The sequence below is a fragment of the Engystomops pustulosus genome, chromosome 7, assembly GCF_040894005.1.
Source record: "Engystomops pustulosus chromosome 7, aEngPut4.maternal, whole genome shotgun sequence".
Classification (NCBI taxonomy): Eukaryota; Metazoa; Chordata; class Amphibia; order Anura; family Leptodactylidae; genus Engystomops; species Engystomops pustulosus.
The window spans coordinates 36,586,512-36,602,707 of record NC_092417.1 but is presented as its reverse complement, the minus strand read 5'-3'; the positions used below and the strand labels follow the sequence as shown (position 1 = coordinate 36,602,707).

The following is a 16,196-nucleotide window of genomic DNA, read 5'->3' as shown; positions in this document are numbered from 1 at the left end:
ATTATGTGATCTATAGAACAAGAGATACAGATTGAATCAGTCAAAGCTGATTCATTGAATTGTACCTTGTGCGGGGCATGTAGGGGGGGGGGGGGGAGAGCAGGACTCTAGGTTCTTAAGGTGCCTCCCTTCAGGCCCTGCACCATGTACAGAGTTAGCTCCAGGATTCAGTAGGCCCCTGGGTGACAGAGCCTCTGTGGCCCCTTTGCAGTGAACTCACATGGTGGCATTAAAAATTCAGACACTAAAACAGTCAATTTTAGTCATTGCTGTGGAACTGCAGTTGTACCTGCCCATTCCATCTGTCATTAGTAAAATACTTCTTATCCAGAATGAAATTGCTACCAGTGAGTGACCCCATAGAAGGACATTTTTATTAAACCGTCACCTGTAACCCCTCCTTATCCTTCAGTAGCAGTTCAGATATACTATAACAAATGCTGTCCCTCCTATAGTAAATTAAGTCAAGCACAAGTCAGATTTTGATGCCTTCTTGCTTTATGTAGTTAAACTACTTGCCGACCTCTGTGCGTTCTATCAGTTAAAGGAAATCTACCATCAAAATCCATCATGATAAACCAGGGACATTACTCCTAGATCCAGGCACCGTGACTGTGGTATCTTCTTATATTTATTATCCATGGCCTCCTTCCTTCCAAAATTATGCTAATGAGACAAAAGGGCTCTGGGGGCATAACCAGAGCCTCTCTGTGCTGTAGATTCATAGGCTGTTACAGTGTACAAGGAGCACTTCCCCCTCCCACTGTGTGAGATTACAACAGGCAGAGGGAGGTTGAACAGCTTATCAGTGGGGAAGGGAAGCGAGTGTAACAGCTTGTGAAGCTGCAGTATGTAGGGGCTCTGGTAACGCCTCCAGAGCCCTTTCAACCTATTAGCATTATTTTAAAAGTTGACTGTAGAAGGAAGGGGGCCATAGATAACAAATTATGGTGTCTGGGTCTATGAGGAAGTGCCCCTGGTTTATCTTGCTTGATTTTAATGCTAGATTTCCTTTAAGATGGGAAGGATTTGTTGTGGTTAACACCGATTATAGATTTCTACTTTCCGATGTCACCACCAGTTTACAGCTGCTCCCCATAAAATGTGATGTCTGAACACAACTAGGAAATCAGACTATGGGTGCTTTTAGACGGCCAGGTGCACGCCCCGGAGGTGGTGGTGGTGGTGGGAGCTTTGAGCGCCCTCCGTTATGGGGGGCCATGATCTTGTCGAATGATTTGACTTCTATGGCTCCCTAAGACGGGGCACGTCACAGAGTCGGGCCACTCATTTCCAAAATTTCTTTAGCACAATATTGAGTGAACCCTAGTGTGAGAAGCGTCTACTACCAGATCTCCAGAAGTAGAGCTGATAGGGCCCCAAACATACTTAGAGGGGTTTTCCCTCGAAGGAGACCGGAGAACCCTACAGATCACGAAAACAAGGGGTCCGTCGCTCCATCAGATTAATGGCGCAGACTGCCGCACATGACCGTTCTGCTCCATTAATCTCTATGGAGCTGACAAAAATTGGCGAGTGCCGCGCTCCACGATCTCCGTCAGCTCCATAGAGATTAATGGAGCAGAACGGTCATGTGCGGCAGTCTGCGCCATTAATCTGATGGAGTGACGGGGGGTCCGACAGCACTGAGACCCCCTCTGATCAGGAATTTAGGCCCCATACCGTGGATAGGGCTTAACTTTCCTTCATGGGAAAACCCCTTTAAAAACAATTCCAACTTTTAAAGCACCAAATTGAACGTTTCCCCAGTGTGATAGAAGTCTAATGGGAGCCGTGAGTCAACCACAATTTTTTTGCGGCTAGCTCGTGCCTCAAAATACGGTAGTGTGCATGAGGCCGGAGGTCACTGGTACTGCAAGAACTGATTCAGCGTCAGAGCGGCAACTTGGCCATCAGACAGGGAGTCCTGGCATCGTATTTCTGTGTAATGCAAGGACTCCCATCCTGTGCAATGTTTTCAGTCTGTAGGATCGAACCAGCAAGTGGGACTGTTTCCGCCGGAAGTACACGTTCATGTGCAGCCTGAGGTGTACATCATCATCATATTGGTCCATTCCATAAGAATAAAGAGACACAAACCGTTATCTGACACTTGTGTTATATTCTATGTACCAGAGAGTGTATAAATAATGTGACATAACACAGGTAGATTTGAGAGACAGATAAAAGCTGAATAAAACAGTAAACCATCAGGAAAAATAAAAATAAAAAATAAAACAATACATTGATAAAACAGCTTTGTTTTAACCATTCAGCTGCCGGAGACACACTTAGTCACCTTACACAGCAGCAAGATTTAGCCCTAGACCGGAATGTCCCAAATTCGACAGGAAAAACAAGGGAAGCTGGGTAAGGAGTGCACTGTAAGAAACTTCCTTCCAAAAAAAAAGTCATAAAATTTTTTTCATGTACCGTACATTTAGTTAAATATAGACATTTGTTATTTATACATAAAATCACTTGAATAAAAACTAGAAATTATTTTAGTTCCACTAAAAATTCATTTCGGATACTGTGTCATTTTTTTTGTAGGTCGTTCCAAATCGCTCGATTTCTATACAAATGTTAGATCGGTTGTCTGGAAGTACCAGAATGATTATTAAGCTGCGAGTAGAAGAAGGTGATGATGGGACATGGTAAAAGTATACACATACATACATATATATTTCTATATATATTTGTTCTAGGATTCCCTCAGCTCTCCTCTCTACTTGATAAAACATTCAATCCCCCCCCCCCCCCGATCCATTCGACAAAACATTCTTCTCTCTCTCTCGTTAGGGGATGTAGTCCATATGTTACAAAACATGATTGAATAATTTTCCATTCATACCGAAATGGCAAAAAAAATAAAATAAAAAATAAAATATTAATTACAAAAAAAAAAGGAAAAAAAATAAAATAAAATAATATTTATATATATTTATATATATATATATTTATATATATCTAATGCAAGACTGGCACTGTTACATATTCTTGCTGGTCCTATCTGAGGTCAGATAGCTCCGGTACAGTCCGCCTCGTGTGATCCACTTATCACCTACAACTGCCCGCGTCGGTTCCAGCAGCCACCTGGCAAATGAAGAAATTCATCCTTTGGGGGGTTTGTAGAGTCACTGTGTCATCCAGCGGCTTTGTGCTTTCCCCCGCAGCAGCCGCACATCTCCCCGCAGTGGTGACAGGCTTGTAGAGGGAGGTAGCAGCACATACAGGGGGCAATGAAGGATAGAGTGACTAGGGCCAGCCAGCGCAGGCACAAGTTTTCATCAGAGGCATCGCATGAACAGGGGTCGGAGAAGTCTCCTTCCGAATCCGACATGCAGTGGTAGAGCATACTCTCGGCGCACAGCATACAGCTGACCTGATAGATGCACCTCCGGATAGGATCGGGAGCATCCTGGCACTTTCCCCTTCCGTTTTCTTCATGGTTGAAGCGCTCCTGGCAGTAAACACACCTGGAGCGTTCGCCGTCCTCTTTCCTTCGCTTTTTTAGAGAGGACGTAGGCTGAGTATTAAAAACGCCAGATGATTTTTGCTCCTTAAGAGAGTCTCTGCCGTTCGCTGGAGAGTAAAGGTAATTGTTTTTTTTATTGTCCGCCTTGGTGAAAGGAGCACTTATCTCATGTTCCTCACGCTCCGCCTCATTCCTCCAGATGTCGGGATGGCGATAGTCCGCGTAGCGCCGGATGATGATGTCGCGGGGATTGATACGCACAATCTCATCTTCGTCCTGGAAGCTGACGTGGCGGAGGGGCTTTAGAGGGACCTGGAAGAGATGGTGGCTAAGGTAAGTGATCATATGAAATGGGAAGTTTAGAGGTTTATTAGGATTTTTTTTTTTTTACTCCAATTTGATTTTCATAGGAAATTCTGTTGTTAATGATAACCTATAATGCTAAAAATGCAGTCCAGTCTGCAGGCCACATGTTATAGAACAGAAGGAGCTTAGCAGATTATACATAGTGTCCTATCTGCAGGCAGCATGTTATAGAACAGAAGGAGCTTAGCAGATTATACATAGTGTCCTATCTGCAGGCCGCATGTTATAGAACAGAAGGAGCTTAGCAGATTATACATAGTGTCCTATCTGCAGGCCGCATGTTATAGAACAGAAGGAGCTTAGCAGATTATACATAGTGTCCTATCTGCAAGCCGCATGTTATAGAACAGAAGGAGCTGAGCAGATAATACATAGGGGCAGATATACTTACCCGATCCATTTGCGATCCAGCGTCGGGTTCTCAGACGCGGATCCGTGTCTTCCGGCGATTCACTAAGGGAGTGCACCCGATGTCCACCAGGTGTCGCTGCTGCGCTGAAGTCCGCCGATGGCCGCCGGAGTTCACCGAGCTAGCCTGGGTGCAGGTAAGTGCGTGTCAAGCGACACATTTTTAAAAAAAAAATACTGCGGTTTTTATGAATCCAACGGGTTTTCCGACGGCCACGGCCCCCGATTTCTGTGGCGTGCATTGCCTGCGTCAAAAACCCGGGGTAATTCGGCGCAATACGGTAATTTTCGGGCCAACCCGACGTAAAAACGCGATTCGGACCCTTAGTAAATGACCCGCATAGTGTCCTATCTGCAGGCAGCATGTTATGGAGAAGGAGCAGAAGAGCAGATTTTAGACAAGACACGGAGGAGGAACATGTTATAGAGCAGGAGCTGCAGAACAGTTTGTACATTGTGTTCTTGCTGCAGACAACATGTTATAGAAAAGTAGAAGCTAAGCTGATTGTACATGGTGCCCTATATGCAGCATATTATAGAGCAAGAGTAGCCAAGCAGATTGCAAGTAGGACACTATGAACAGACATGGTATAGAGCAGGAGGAGATGAACAGATTTATACATTCAAATCTCTATGTACCAAGATGTGCGCTCCAGAAATATACCTGGGTGTGCATGTAGGCTCTTCTGGGATTAAGGTTCTCAAAGGGAGAAGGCCTGATGGCTGAGCTGCGATAGAGTTCATCTGTTGGAATGGAATCACGATGGAAAAAGGAGTCATTGTTCTGAGTGCTGCAATGATCTTCTTTGTTCATCTAGAGGAGAGAACAGGAAAAAAATCATGAGATCTATATATATGCTCTATGGTAAAAGGTGCAAATAAAACTCACCAGATAAAAACCATGATAAACCATGAACTCCGTTATAAGCAATTACTGATACTACATGCACTTTTATGCCATTCTATAGACTAACATTGAAGCATTCCCATAATAGGTGAATGGCATGCCATAAAGCGATTCCTGTAGTCACTATACAAAATGCTGCAAAGCTTTTCATTTAGACTGGTTACCTCTAAACAGAATCTATTTGTTGTGATGCTAGCATGTACGTCACAAGACAGTAAATGTCTGCTGTGGACACGTGGGTGGATGTACACAGAGACCGGCAGGGACCGGTGGAGAATCGGCACTGGAGCTGCCAGGAATTGAACAGGCGAGTAGCATTTTTGTTTATTATTTTATCCACTTTCCCAATATAAGCCAAAATCCTGAACAATCCCTTTAAGTTTCACTTCCAATAGCTCTCGTGATGTTCTACAACTCTGTCTATTACTTTAAGCACTAAAGTCCAGCAGTTTCTTTGCTATCCACCTCAGTTTAGCCTGACCCTGCAGTAGCTGATATTGCTGATTATTCCAGTGACACCATAGCTCGTTTACACAAGAAACTGTACGGATTCCAACTGCTGGAGGGGAGGAGCTGCTGCTCTCTGCTCACTCTGGAAGGAGGAGAAGGTCATGTGATGCTGCTCTGTGTAGCGAGCAGGTCTGCAGCACTATTGATGCAGAAGTGTCCTGTAAATAATAGTGAAGTAGAAGGTCTCTACTTGTTCCCTCATTCTGAATTTGTGATTCTGCAGAACATTCCCCATTTCTAGCTCAAGCGGTGTCATGGGGAGGAATTTATTGTGTGCTGGACCCCACACCACATACATCACATGATTTAAACCCCGACCCGCCAGTTATATCCACATATATCTGGTGGTCAGCAGGGTCGATGGATGATTCCTGGAGTAGAATTATACTATAACCTGTACCTGAACAGGCTATAGCTAGTGCCACCACCCGGGCACACACACTTAGCATGGAGGTGGTATAGGGGGGAAAAAAAATAATCGAAATTCCTGGTGGCACGGTAGAAAATGAGATTATTGGAAGGCATGTACACCAGAAAACAGGCCATACAAGCCCTGATAAATCTTCCTCACAAAGTGTAAAAATTAGAATAGTTCTCTGTAACAGTCAGAGATGTACATCCTGGTGTTAAAGGGGTTGTCCAAGGGATTGCTACTTTTTTTCATGGGGTTGTCCAAGGGATGGTTACTTTTTTCAAAAACAGCTCAACACCTGTACTGCAAGTGAGCTACATTCATTATGATAAAGCAGAGCAGATAGCACTTCATGTTCTATCTGCAGGCAACATGTTATAGAACAGGAGGAGCTGAGCAGGTTGACACACTAGGGCACATTTACTAAGGGTCCGTCGGACGCATTTCTGTTGGGTTTCCACAATATTTCTGATTTGTGGGTTTTTGTTGCACGAGAGCGGGTTGTGGCGCATTGGTGCCGGCTTTCATGCATCACAAATTGGGGGTGCGGCTGTTGGACAATCTGACTGATTAGGACAAACAGCGGAAGTCAACTTTCAAAATTGTGTCGCAAGACATGCACTTACATGCACCGGGAAAAAGATGGTGAACTCCGGTGGACCCGAGCGGGTAAGCGACACATGCAGGAAATCGCGGTAGCTCTGAATCCTCGTCGGACATTCCGGATCGGCGGCGTCAACGGGACGGGTAAGCAAATGTGCCCCACTGTCTTATTTGCAAGTAGCATATTTTAGAGCAGGGGGGAGTTGAGCAGATAGGACACCATGTACAATCTGCAGGCAGCTTGTTATAGAGCAGAAGGAGCTGAACAGATTGTACATGGTGTCCTATAAGCATGTAGCAAGTTATAGAGCAGGAGAAGCTGAGCAGATTGTACATAGTGTCCTATCTGCAGCATCTCTCAATTTCTGTCCATACTGGTTTTAAGAGTCTAGTGGACTCAGAAAATAAGCAGACAAATAAAATAGTAAAAAACATCTATATAGAATAACCGTTAACCTCCTTCGCTGGGTCCAATTCCTGCAATTCAGACATCATGTCAAAGTCAGAGTTTCCCTTTGACCTGGGTATATACGATCCTGGTCAGTAGGTGGGTAAGACACGTTACTGGCTGCTTGAGTCTCCTACCTAATATCATCTCAACACTGTCATCTAAGTGAATTATTTTTACATTTCCCAGATTCCCATATCCTTAGATTGTAGATTGTGAGTTCTGTCCGCTCGGGGGCAACACTTCCAGGACTACAGGTTTATGATGGAAAAGCGATCAAACGCTGCAGAATTCAAGGACAGATGCCGGCCTTTAATCCCATCTATGAGCTGATCCGGTTCTATGTAGTCACAGGCAGAGTATGGAGCTGCGAGTGAGTGGGCAGCAGCATGCCAATGAAGACCCACTTTATAAACAAGGCGACGTCACCATGGAAACACTCCATGGCGACACAGCAAAAGACGAGAAAAATGAGAAAAACACAGAAGAAAGAATGAGACAGAAAAGTGCTCAATGCTTTCCATAAAGCTAAGGCCACAGAGAAGATTTCAAAATCATAAGAGAAAAAAAAGAATGCGGAGATGACCATTACTCAACCTTGCTTTTACAAAAGGGTTCTCTGGTAGGATTTCTAGGCATACAATGGTCTGATAGACGCAAATCGTGAGGTCTGCTGATATTCCATGTCTGGAGGATACACAAACAACTTGTCTTTTGCATCATTTCCCCTTGAGGATGCTTAGAAGGAGCCCTTCATCAGGTCCACCATCTTTCTTCTATCACCTCTACTGAACTAGGGTTGACACAAGGAATAACACCGTTTCCGGTCATTATGTGACCTGCAATATTCATTCTCTAAAAGTTTCTCTCTTGGTCTGTAAACTTTCTGCCCACTTTGAGTCATTTTTTTGGAAATTTATTATGCGCTGGCAATTGCCCCCGTTTCACTCCCTTCCACATCCGCCTGGTACATGTCCTGATAAATCTCCCCCAGTGGGCAGACACACAGCTGCCGTTCACAGCATAGAGCTTCTATGTAATAGGATCCCTCAGTGAGCGTCTGTCCTCTTGCTAGTAAGATAGAATTCAGCAGAGTTTTCAATGTGAAAAGCGGATCAGGAAAGAAGGAGCAAGATGAGAAGAAGCAAAGTAGGTGAAGAAAGAAGCACTTTGCCAAGATAGGAAATATTACAGTTTGGGGGGAACACTTATCAGCCCTTGCAAACTTCCAGGAATTGTGATTATTTCCCTCCCTTATGCCACCTGCATGGCTGGTGGGCGTTAAGGGGTGTGCAGGCGGTGCCCATCGGGGGAGTGGATGTTCCTGCCCCACGCCTGCAATCACTATAGCCTTCGATCCTTCAGGCCTGACGGCAGCAGGTAATAGCGCAGTAGTGCGGGGCCTGACGTAGAATTGTACACCAGTGCAACCAGACACCGGATACATCAGGAACTTAATGTCTTCTGTTATCTTGAGAAGTTACTGCAGCTCAATAAAGACTGTGGAGGACACATAAGACTAGAGTTTCTTCCATTAAACTCAAAAAATACTGGAGCAAGATCCCCTGATAAAAAAAAACTTGGCACATCTTTGGCTGTCCGTGTGCCAGAAAAGCAAATGGCCAGTGTAAATTTACAGATAATAAAAGTAAGGGAAACTAAATTACCCTCTTTATGTCTAATAAATGTCACTGCTTTCATTGCATAGATGTTTCCCCTACGGGTCTTTAAAATGTGGCCCTTTCAGGGAATCCAGTCTTATCAGCACTTTGTGTTCATGCCCATGACAGTGGTTGATGTGTCAGGTGCTGTCCACTGTTTCAAGGGTTGCATACAGTATTTTCCCATGTATTTCTATGGGCTTATACACATGGCAGCAATTTCCATGACACCCTAACCCGCACAACTCGGAGCAGTGCCTATTCCTGATATTGTGTACCGGACAGTCTGGTCTACCACAGAGAACACACCACGAGCCTGATGTTTGCAGCCACAATCGTGGACGTGTAGCCTATGACAGCCGCCATTATGGTATCCGGAAATCACAGAGAAGAGGGCTGACATATCCCTTCAATAATCAGCACTTCTATCTTCTACAGTCACTTAGGGTTTTGCTTGGAGTGACCAGATAGTGTTACAAAGACGTACAAAATGAAAGGTATCACGACTTATGAAAACCTCTCACATTTCACAAATAACTCAGAAACCTAATCCTGGTATTTTCTTACATCTACACAGATGCGTTTCTGACTCATCTTTGTCAGCGTTGCCAATTTGCTCGCTCTATAAAAAAAAACAAAAAAAAAAAAAACTCATCCATCTTGAGAGAGAAAGCGACAACATAGCGCCATCTCAGAGTTACATCTGGTCCGAAAATCTTTCCGAAACCATCCTAGTATCTATGGCCACAATGACCCACGGAATGAAGTGCTGAAGTCTTATCCAGCCATTGTTCCGTGAGGTAAATTTTAGGCCCATTTATATGAATATTAGCTCTATACCTGTGGGGAGAAAAGAGCCTCTACAGTGGCAGCTATAGGTAACAATCCATAAGTCAATGTAGTTTTCCTTAGGGGGCACTATAGAGGTTATTAGCAGGAGGAGATTCGATCTGCATACTTTTTTCCGCCACAGAACTTGGGCCTGTAAGAATCCAGTTACCGTAGATCTCTGCGACCACTTTCAAAGAGATCATAGAATGGAATGAATCGTACTTCATTTTGTCCCGTCATGTGCTCCTCTTCTTAAGGAAGTGATCAAATGCAGTTGATAACAGGCGACAGGTTAATATTGACACCACAAAGGGCGTAGATAGGGTTCAACATACAGACTCTTTGATGGACGCGCCTCATGTAAATAAATCCAGGTGCGTCTTAGGTTACGTATCCTTTGACTATTCCGTCCCTTTTCAAGTAACTCTCCAGGACAGGCTTTCATGCGCGTGAACATTAGGAATGTCACCATTTATAGAAACTGTAGGACTTTTAAGCAATTTTACCCTTTACATGGTGTCAATGTCAATTTCTGTCGTCCCCAATCTAGTGGGAAAGGACTAGTCCATTTCCAAACACTCACAACCATACGTATCAACGTATAGGAGACTATTTAATGAGGAAACATTCAGTGGAGGCCGGGGTTGAATGCCATACAGTTCATCAGTTCACCATAGGCCAGTGGGGTCAAACCTATGGCATGGGTGTCCCGAGGAGGCACTCTGAGCCCTCCGTTTGCACCTGGGCCGCCAAGCCAACACCAGACAACACTTAAACGACATCTACCACCAGGGTGAAAGACTGTATGCAAATGAGCCTGAGGGGCTATGGAGCCTGGAGCCCCTCAGGCTCATTTGCATTCAGTCCTTCATCCTGGTTGTAGATACCGCTTAAAGGGGTATTCTCATCTGGGCATTCATATTCAGTTTGATAAATCTGCCATATATAAACATTTCTTCAATTAGATGTTATTAAAAAAAATGTTCCTGTGTGAAGATAATTTCTCATAAATGTAGTCATTTTGTCTCTTAGAAACGAGATGGCTTCCTCGGATACGGCCACGTCTGCTGGAGGGACTGCACAAAGAAACAAATTGTTTTTGTATATGAAATGTCCGGGATTTATTACATGACCCACAGCCGTCCTGTGGCAATGATTGCTGTATCCAGAAGGTCAGACAGGACTGAATAGCGCATGTCTGGCCACCGCTGCCAGAGTGTGACGTGGTCGTAACCGAGGAAGCCATCTCGTTTCTAAGGGACAGAATGACTACATTTATGAGAAATTATCTTCATACAGGAACATTTTTTTTAATAACATCCAATTGAAGAAATGTTTATAAATGGAAGATTAGTGAAACTGACTGTGAATGCCCAGGTGAGAATACCCCTTTAAGTCCTCTCCTGCTGTCTCAGGCTGGCCAGGATGTGCCATGATCAGGGCCAGTTTAAAGTGACACACCTATAGCTGCCTGAGACTATAGAAAGAGCAAGGTGTAGACAGGGCTGGACCATTAGAGCTCCCGGTCTGGGCCCCATAATTCTTCCTGTTCAGGGGACCCTTGAGGGAAGCTACAATAATAATCTGAATTTCTCCTCCTTTGTTTTCTCAGGGCGCCCATACAATTGAAAGCTGTAACAAAGCAGGGAGCAATTTCTGCTTAAATTACCACGTTGGCTCTTCGCAAAAAATATTTGGATTTTTGCTGTCGTTTGGGCACTGTAAAAAGGTTCACCACCACTTTCATAGGCTATTTTGGCCTCTGCTGAGAGTGTATTTTGCTCTTCAGCAGGATGGAAAAGTTGCGTTTTCTGCAGGATGGAGCAGACAGAGGCAAACCAGATGCCTCTCTCCAGAGTTTTCTTGGCGTATACGTTGAACATATAAAAAAAAAAATATATATATATCTGTAAAGGTAGCTCTAAGCACTCTAGCAAGATACAAAACTTACTTTTATCAGCATTGGCCCCTTTTTGAGTGGGCCTAGGCAACTCCTACCTCCCCTCTCTATAGACTTTAGAGCCTGTAATTGCACACTCGGTAGAGACCATCCATCGAGACATGAATTGTATGTGTTCCTCAGTTCTGTCCCTGATGCTTTTGATGATTATAATCATCCATAGTAAAGTGCATAGTCATGCGTTCAGCCATTAGTACCCCGCTCACATGCCATAAGAACTGTAAACAAAGTTCAGAACACTAGTCGGGGGGAAGAGTCTGCACCTTGCTTACTGCCAGCTTTTAATGCACTTCGGAAATCTGCCTTCTCCCAGCTGCTGGTAGAACAATTACGGTACTGTGGTTGCTATGAGATTTGTTTGATTTCTCCCCAGCCCCCTTCTGAAGCCGCAGTTCTGTGCAGGGGCAGGCGAGTCTGTGGAGAAGCTATAAAAGTGTCTCCAGCTGCAGAAATGGCAGCCAGATGAGCAAGAAAGCTGGGAGTGGGGGGAGGGAAGGATATAGCAGCCTTCCCTCCCCCCTCCACCCACTCACAGCACACAGAACTTTTCTCCTGTCATCCTCGAGCATCCTACAGCCAGCCAGGAAGCTAAATATACTATGACTGTGCCTGGGCCAGCAGGAAGTGGGAGATTGGGAGATTATAGTGTATTGCCGAGACCTTAAAACGTAATCTCTGCTCACATAATACCGAGCCAGGGGCACGACAATCCATGAACGGGGAAGGGAGGAAAAGGAAGGGAACGAGAGAACAACCGGGGAACGAAAAACTGATACTCAAGGAAGGAAGGAACAACAAATACAATACAAGGTTTCAATCAACAATAGCAGTTTTTAGATTACGTTCCAAAACAGAGACTTATTTTGTTTGCAAAACGTAAGGGAAGGGATTACGGAGACGATATCCACTGGTGTCACTTACTTTCTACAACACTCAATGGGTATTTGTCATGCATGAAACATTAACGACTCCATCACGAGACACAAATTACATCCCAGGCACCAAATATTAGCCTGGAATCCCTTTGAAACGACTAGTCGCGTCTGTCGCTCGTGCTGCCTTATGGTTCAGATGGCTCCTTGGCTTTTCTTTTATGCAAGACATATGTCAAGTGTCCATTTGCCCCTAAACATCGGCAAGTAAAAGTTGGGATTTTCAAAAGTTCTCTAAGCAATTAGATAATTGCAATAAATGAAGTCCAATCACTCATACAGACTCCAGAAAGAGGCAAAGCCTAAACTTCAAACACTGATGGTAATTGCCCATTTATCTTTCGGAGATTAGAGCCAGAACCCCCTGCATTTATTCCTGGCAGTGACAATTAGATACATGACATACCTGAGATCCTTCCTCTGATCCAACATCTGATTCTCCATGAGATGTGGGAAAACCTGCACAGGCCAGACAATAAAAGATGTACATATTAAAGCACACGGAAAGATAGAATCTAGAAGTATAGACTAAGGAATGCAATGTAACGTGTGATCGCACCACTGCTCGTGGACAACACATTTCATATTAATGGAACAGAACGGAAAAAGTAGTAATTTAGCATTGGATCTAATCTGAAGATTTGAGGATCCCTGCATACGGATCTGCGGCTTGTGAGGCTTCTGCATCCGAAAAATGTAATCCGTCTTAGTAGATCCGCAAAAAGTAAATGGAATGTTGACAAATAATATCACTAGCTTGTCCCAACGCCTTTAGGGGGGGGTCACATGATTGTCTTACCTAGCAAAATATCCCTAAATACGGACCACTCACAGAGGACATCTGTGTGCCATCTGTCGTTTTTAAAGAGGACCTGCTCTAAGTTTTGTGGCTTGGACCCAAGACTTGCACCCAGATCCGTAGAAAATATGTCCATTTGCGCAAGCCAATAGAAATGAATGTGTCTGTGTGCTGTCCATTAAATTACACAGACTAAAAGAAGACTTAAAAACACAGACGCGCAGCCAATCTTCAGATGTGGTTTATAGGAACTTAAAAATGAATTATATCAAATCTACCATCAAAATCAAGCCTGATAAACCAGGGGCGCTTACTCACAGTTTCAGGCACTCTGACTGTGATAATAGATTTGTTATCCATGGCCTCCTTCCATCCAAAATCAACTTTCACAATTATGCTAATGAGCCAAACCGTCTCTGGGGGCGTTAACAGATCCCCTCTGTGCTGCAGTTTCACTGGATGTTACCCTGTCTTTCCTTCTCCCTGCTCCCTCTGCACTTCCACTCCTACAACGGGAAGGTAGGACATTTGGGTTTCCTTTAACCTCTACATGGATTCCCTTCTACAATCCTTGAATTCCAGAATTTATATAATTATCTGAGGAGTGAACATGTTAAAAAATCTACTATCGTCTTGGAAAATACTCTACGCTTTAAGGGGTTGTCTCGACTATATAATCCCCTTTTTATATGACCTATTAGGACCTTTGGTGGGCATTAAAAGGGGAGGGTCTTCCACTCAGTAATTCACAGAAAGAAGCCAACATCATTGGTTTATGCCCCCTTAGACCTCATCAACCCACTGGTGGCATAGAGGGTCCTTCACTTGCATGGCTATAGTTCTTTATCTGTGGCTGCTATAGGTCAAATATATTAGCTGACTAAAGTCTTGTCTGGAGACAGAAGCCATCACCAAAGGTTTCAGAAGCTGGATACAAATGGTTGTGTCTCAAAAAGGTGTCATCCGGGGAAAATCTGATCACTATCCCATTGGATGGTTGGCCAGCCTGCAATTTGGCAAATGTAACCGACATTTTCTACTGAAAAATTGCAGAGATCACTCTTGACACACAAAATGATGATAGGAATGTACAAAATGTAGCTTAACCAGTAAGATTTTCCATAACGTGGGATACCTTGAGTAAGGTCTTCGATGGCACGGCGTATACCCCTGTCAAATGCTCTTGCATCTGCTGGACTCTGGAATGTGAGGCCAAACTTCTTATCTCCAATCCTCCAGTGGTGGAAAGTAGGGGTGACTTTATTATAGACCAGTTCCCTCTTCAGAACACACTCCAGGACCACCTATGGAAAGCAGATAAGTAACCATCAGCTCCATAATTCCACATTTCACTCATGGGTTGCCCAGAATTAAGACAAATGATCAGGATTTACATGGATGAGCATTGCAAGAGGGGTTTTTTTCCCCACCATTAGCATTTATGACAAATTCTTCTAAAAGTTAGGTAGTGAGAGATCTCCTTAAAGTCTATTAGCGTAATCTTTTATTTACGATGTCGAGAGTCCTGGTTCACCTAGCGTTATCTGTGAGAGTTTTCTGGTGATGGTACAAAGGAGGTCAAACTTTAACATATCCGATAGAATGTAAAATATAGGCACAATGATCGTGGGAAACACATGATTATTGAGGGCCCCATTGATCACTAGAATGGGGATTCAAGAACGGAGATCCAAGCTTTTTCACTGGTGATCCATTCAATGTCATTAAAGGGAACCAGTCACCGGGGACTTCATTTTCACTAAAAACAGGTAGAAGCCCATTACAGCTGCATTGCAAATCTGCCGTTCTGCTTTCTCTAAGCGTTTGCATTACAATATAATTGCATGTTTCAACTTGCTTTGCACTCTGTTAAGTCCAAGGGGTTGGGCTTTGGTTTGGATGTATTTCAAAAAACAACACGTGACTTGTCTGTGCTGCAAACTCCTCAGCCCCCACCTTTGTGCTCCTGTACAGCTCATCCCTCCTGCTGTACAGGAGCACAAAGGTGGGGGCTGAGAGCTGAGGAGTGAGCTGCACAGACAAGTCACATGCTGTTTTTTTTTTTTTTTTAATACATCCAAAGCAAAGCCCAACCCCTGGGACTTTACAGTGGATTTTGTCAGGGTGCAAAGTAAGTTGAAACACACAATTATATTGTAATGCAAATGCTTATAAAAGGCAGAGACACATCTTTGCAATGCAGCTGTAATGGGCTTCTGTCTTTAGTAAAAATAAAGTCCCTGGTGACAGGTTCCCTTTAAGAGCCTCCCTAGTACACAGGGTCCTTAGACAGCCCAGAAATGGGGTCTCTCTATCAATGTCATTGCTGGACCTTTCATTACGCCAATAGCATTATAAGCAGATGCAGCATATAAGTCTCTGCTCTGTAAAAAAAAAAAAAACACAACTCAACGCAACGCAACAATCATGTTAAAGGACTCCGGAGGCAAAATGATTTTTTAAAAAGTAATAAAACCATTCCATTAATGCAACATTTCTATGCAAATATCTACGGAAAGGATTACATTGGATTTGCATTAGTATTCGCTACAGATTAGAATTATGTAAAATGATGGGATGATCTAATGTGTATGAGCAAGGAGAGAAACCCTCAAACCTCCGGCCAGACTCTTCAAATTTTTACCACTTGGTATACATAAGGATCATATAACACGCCACATATCCTAATTTGCACACTGGTAAAATTCACTCTCCCAGAGTTGACCTCTGATGCTTCAATTACAAAGAGAAAGGAAGGAGGGGGGGGGGGGTTACTTAGATGTGCAGCCAGTCTGTACACATGGTCCTATGAATTACATACATTTATCACTGCCTGTATTGGACCAATTGTTTGCTTCAGAATAGAGCTTGGAGAAATGAT

The 16,196-nt window shown here is 43.8% G+C and overlaps 1 protein-coding gene across 1 annotated transcript in view; it reads right to left on the bottom strand.

Annotated features, from left to right (window-relative positions):
- Window positions 1-2,102: 2,102 nt before the first annotated feature.
- SPRED1 (sprouty related EVH1 domain containing 1) overlaps window positions 2,103-16,196 on the bottom strand; it is a 43,910-nt gene continuing 29,816 nt past the window's right edge. Inside the window, exons 3-6 of the mRNA XM_072115446.1 lie at window positions 14,451-14,619; window positions 12,923-12,975; window positions 4,917-5,066; window positions 2,103-3,790 (exon numbers count right to left, since the gene is read on the bottom strand). Coding sequence (XP_071971547.1) covers window positions 3,146-3,790; window positions 4,917-5,066; window positions 12,923-12,975; window positions 14,451-14,619 — 1,017 coding nt within the window. The 3' untranslated portion in view covers window positions 2,103-3,145. The remainder of the gene's footprint in view (window positions 3,791-4,916; window positions 5,067-12,922; window positions 12,976-14,450; window positions 14,620-16,196) is intronic.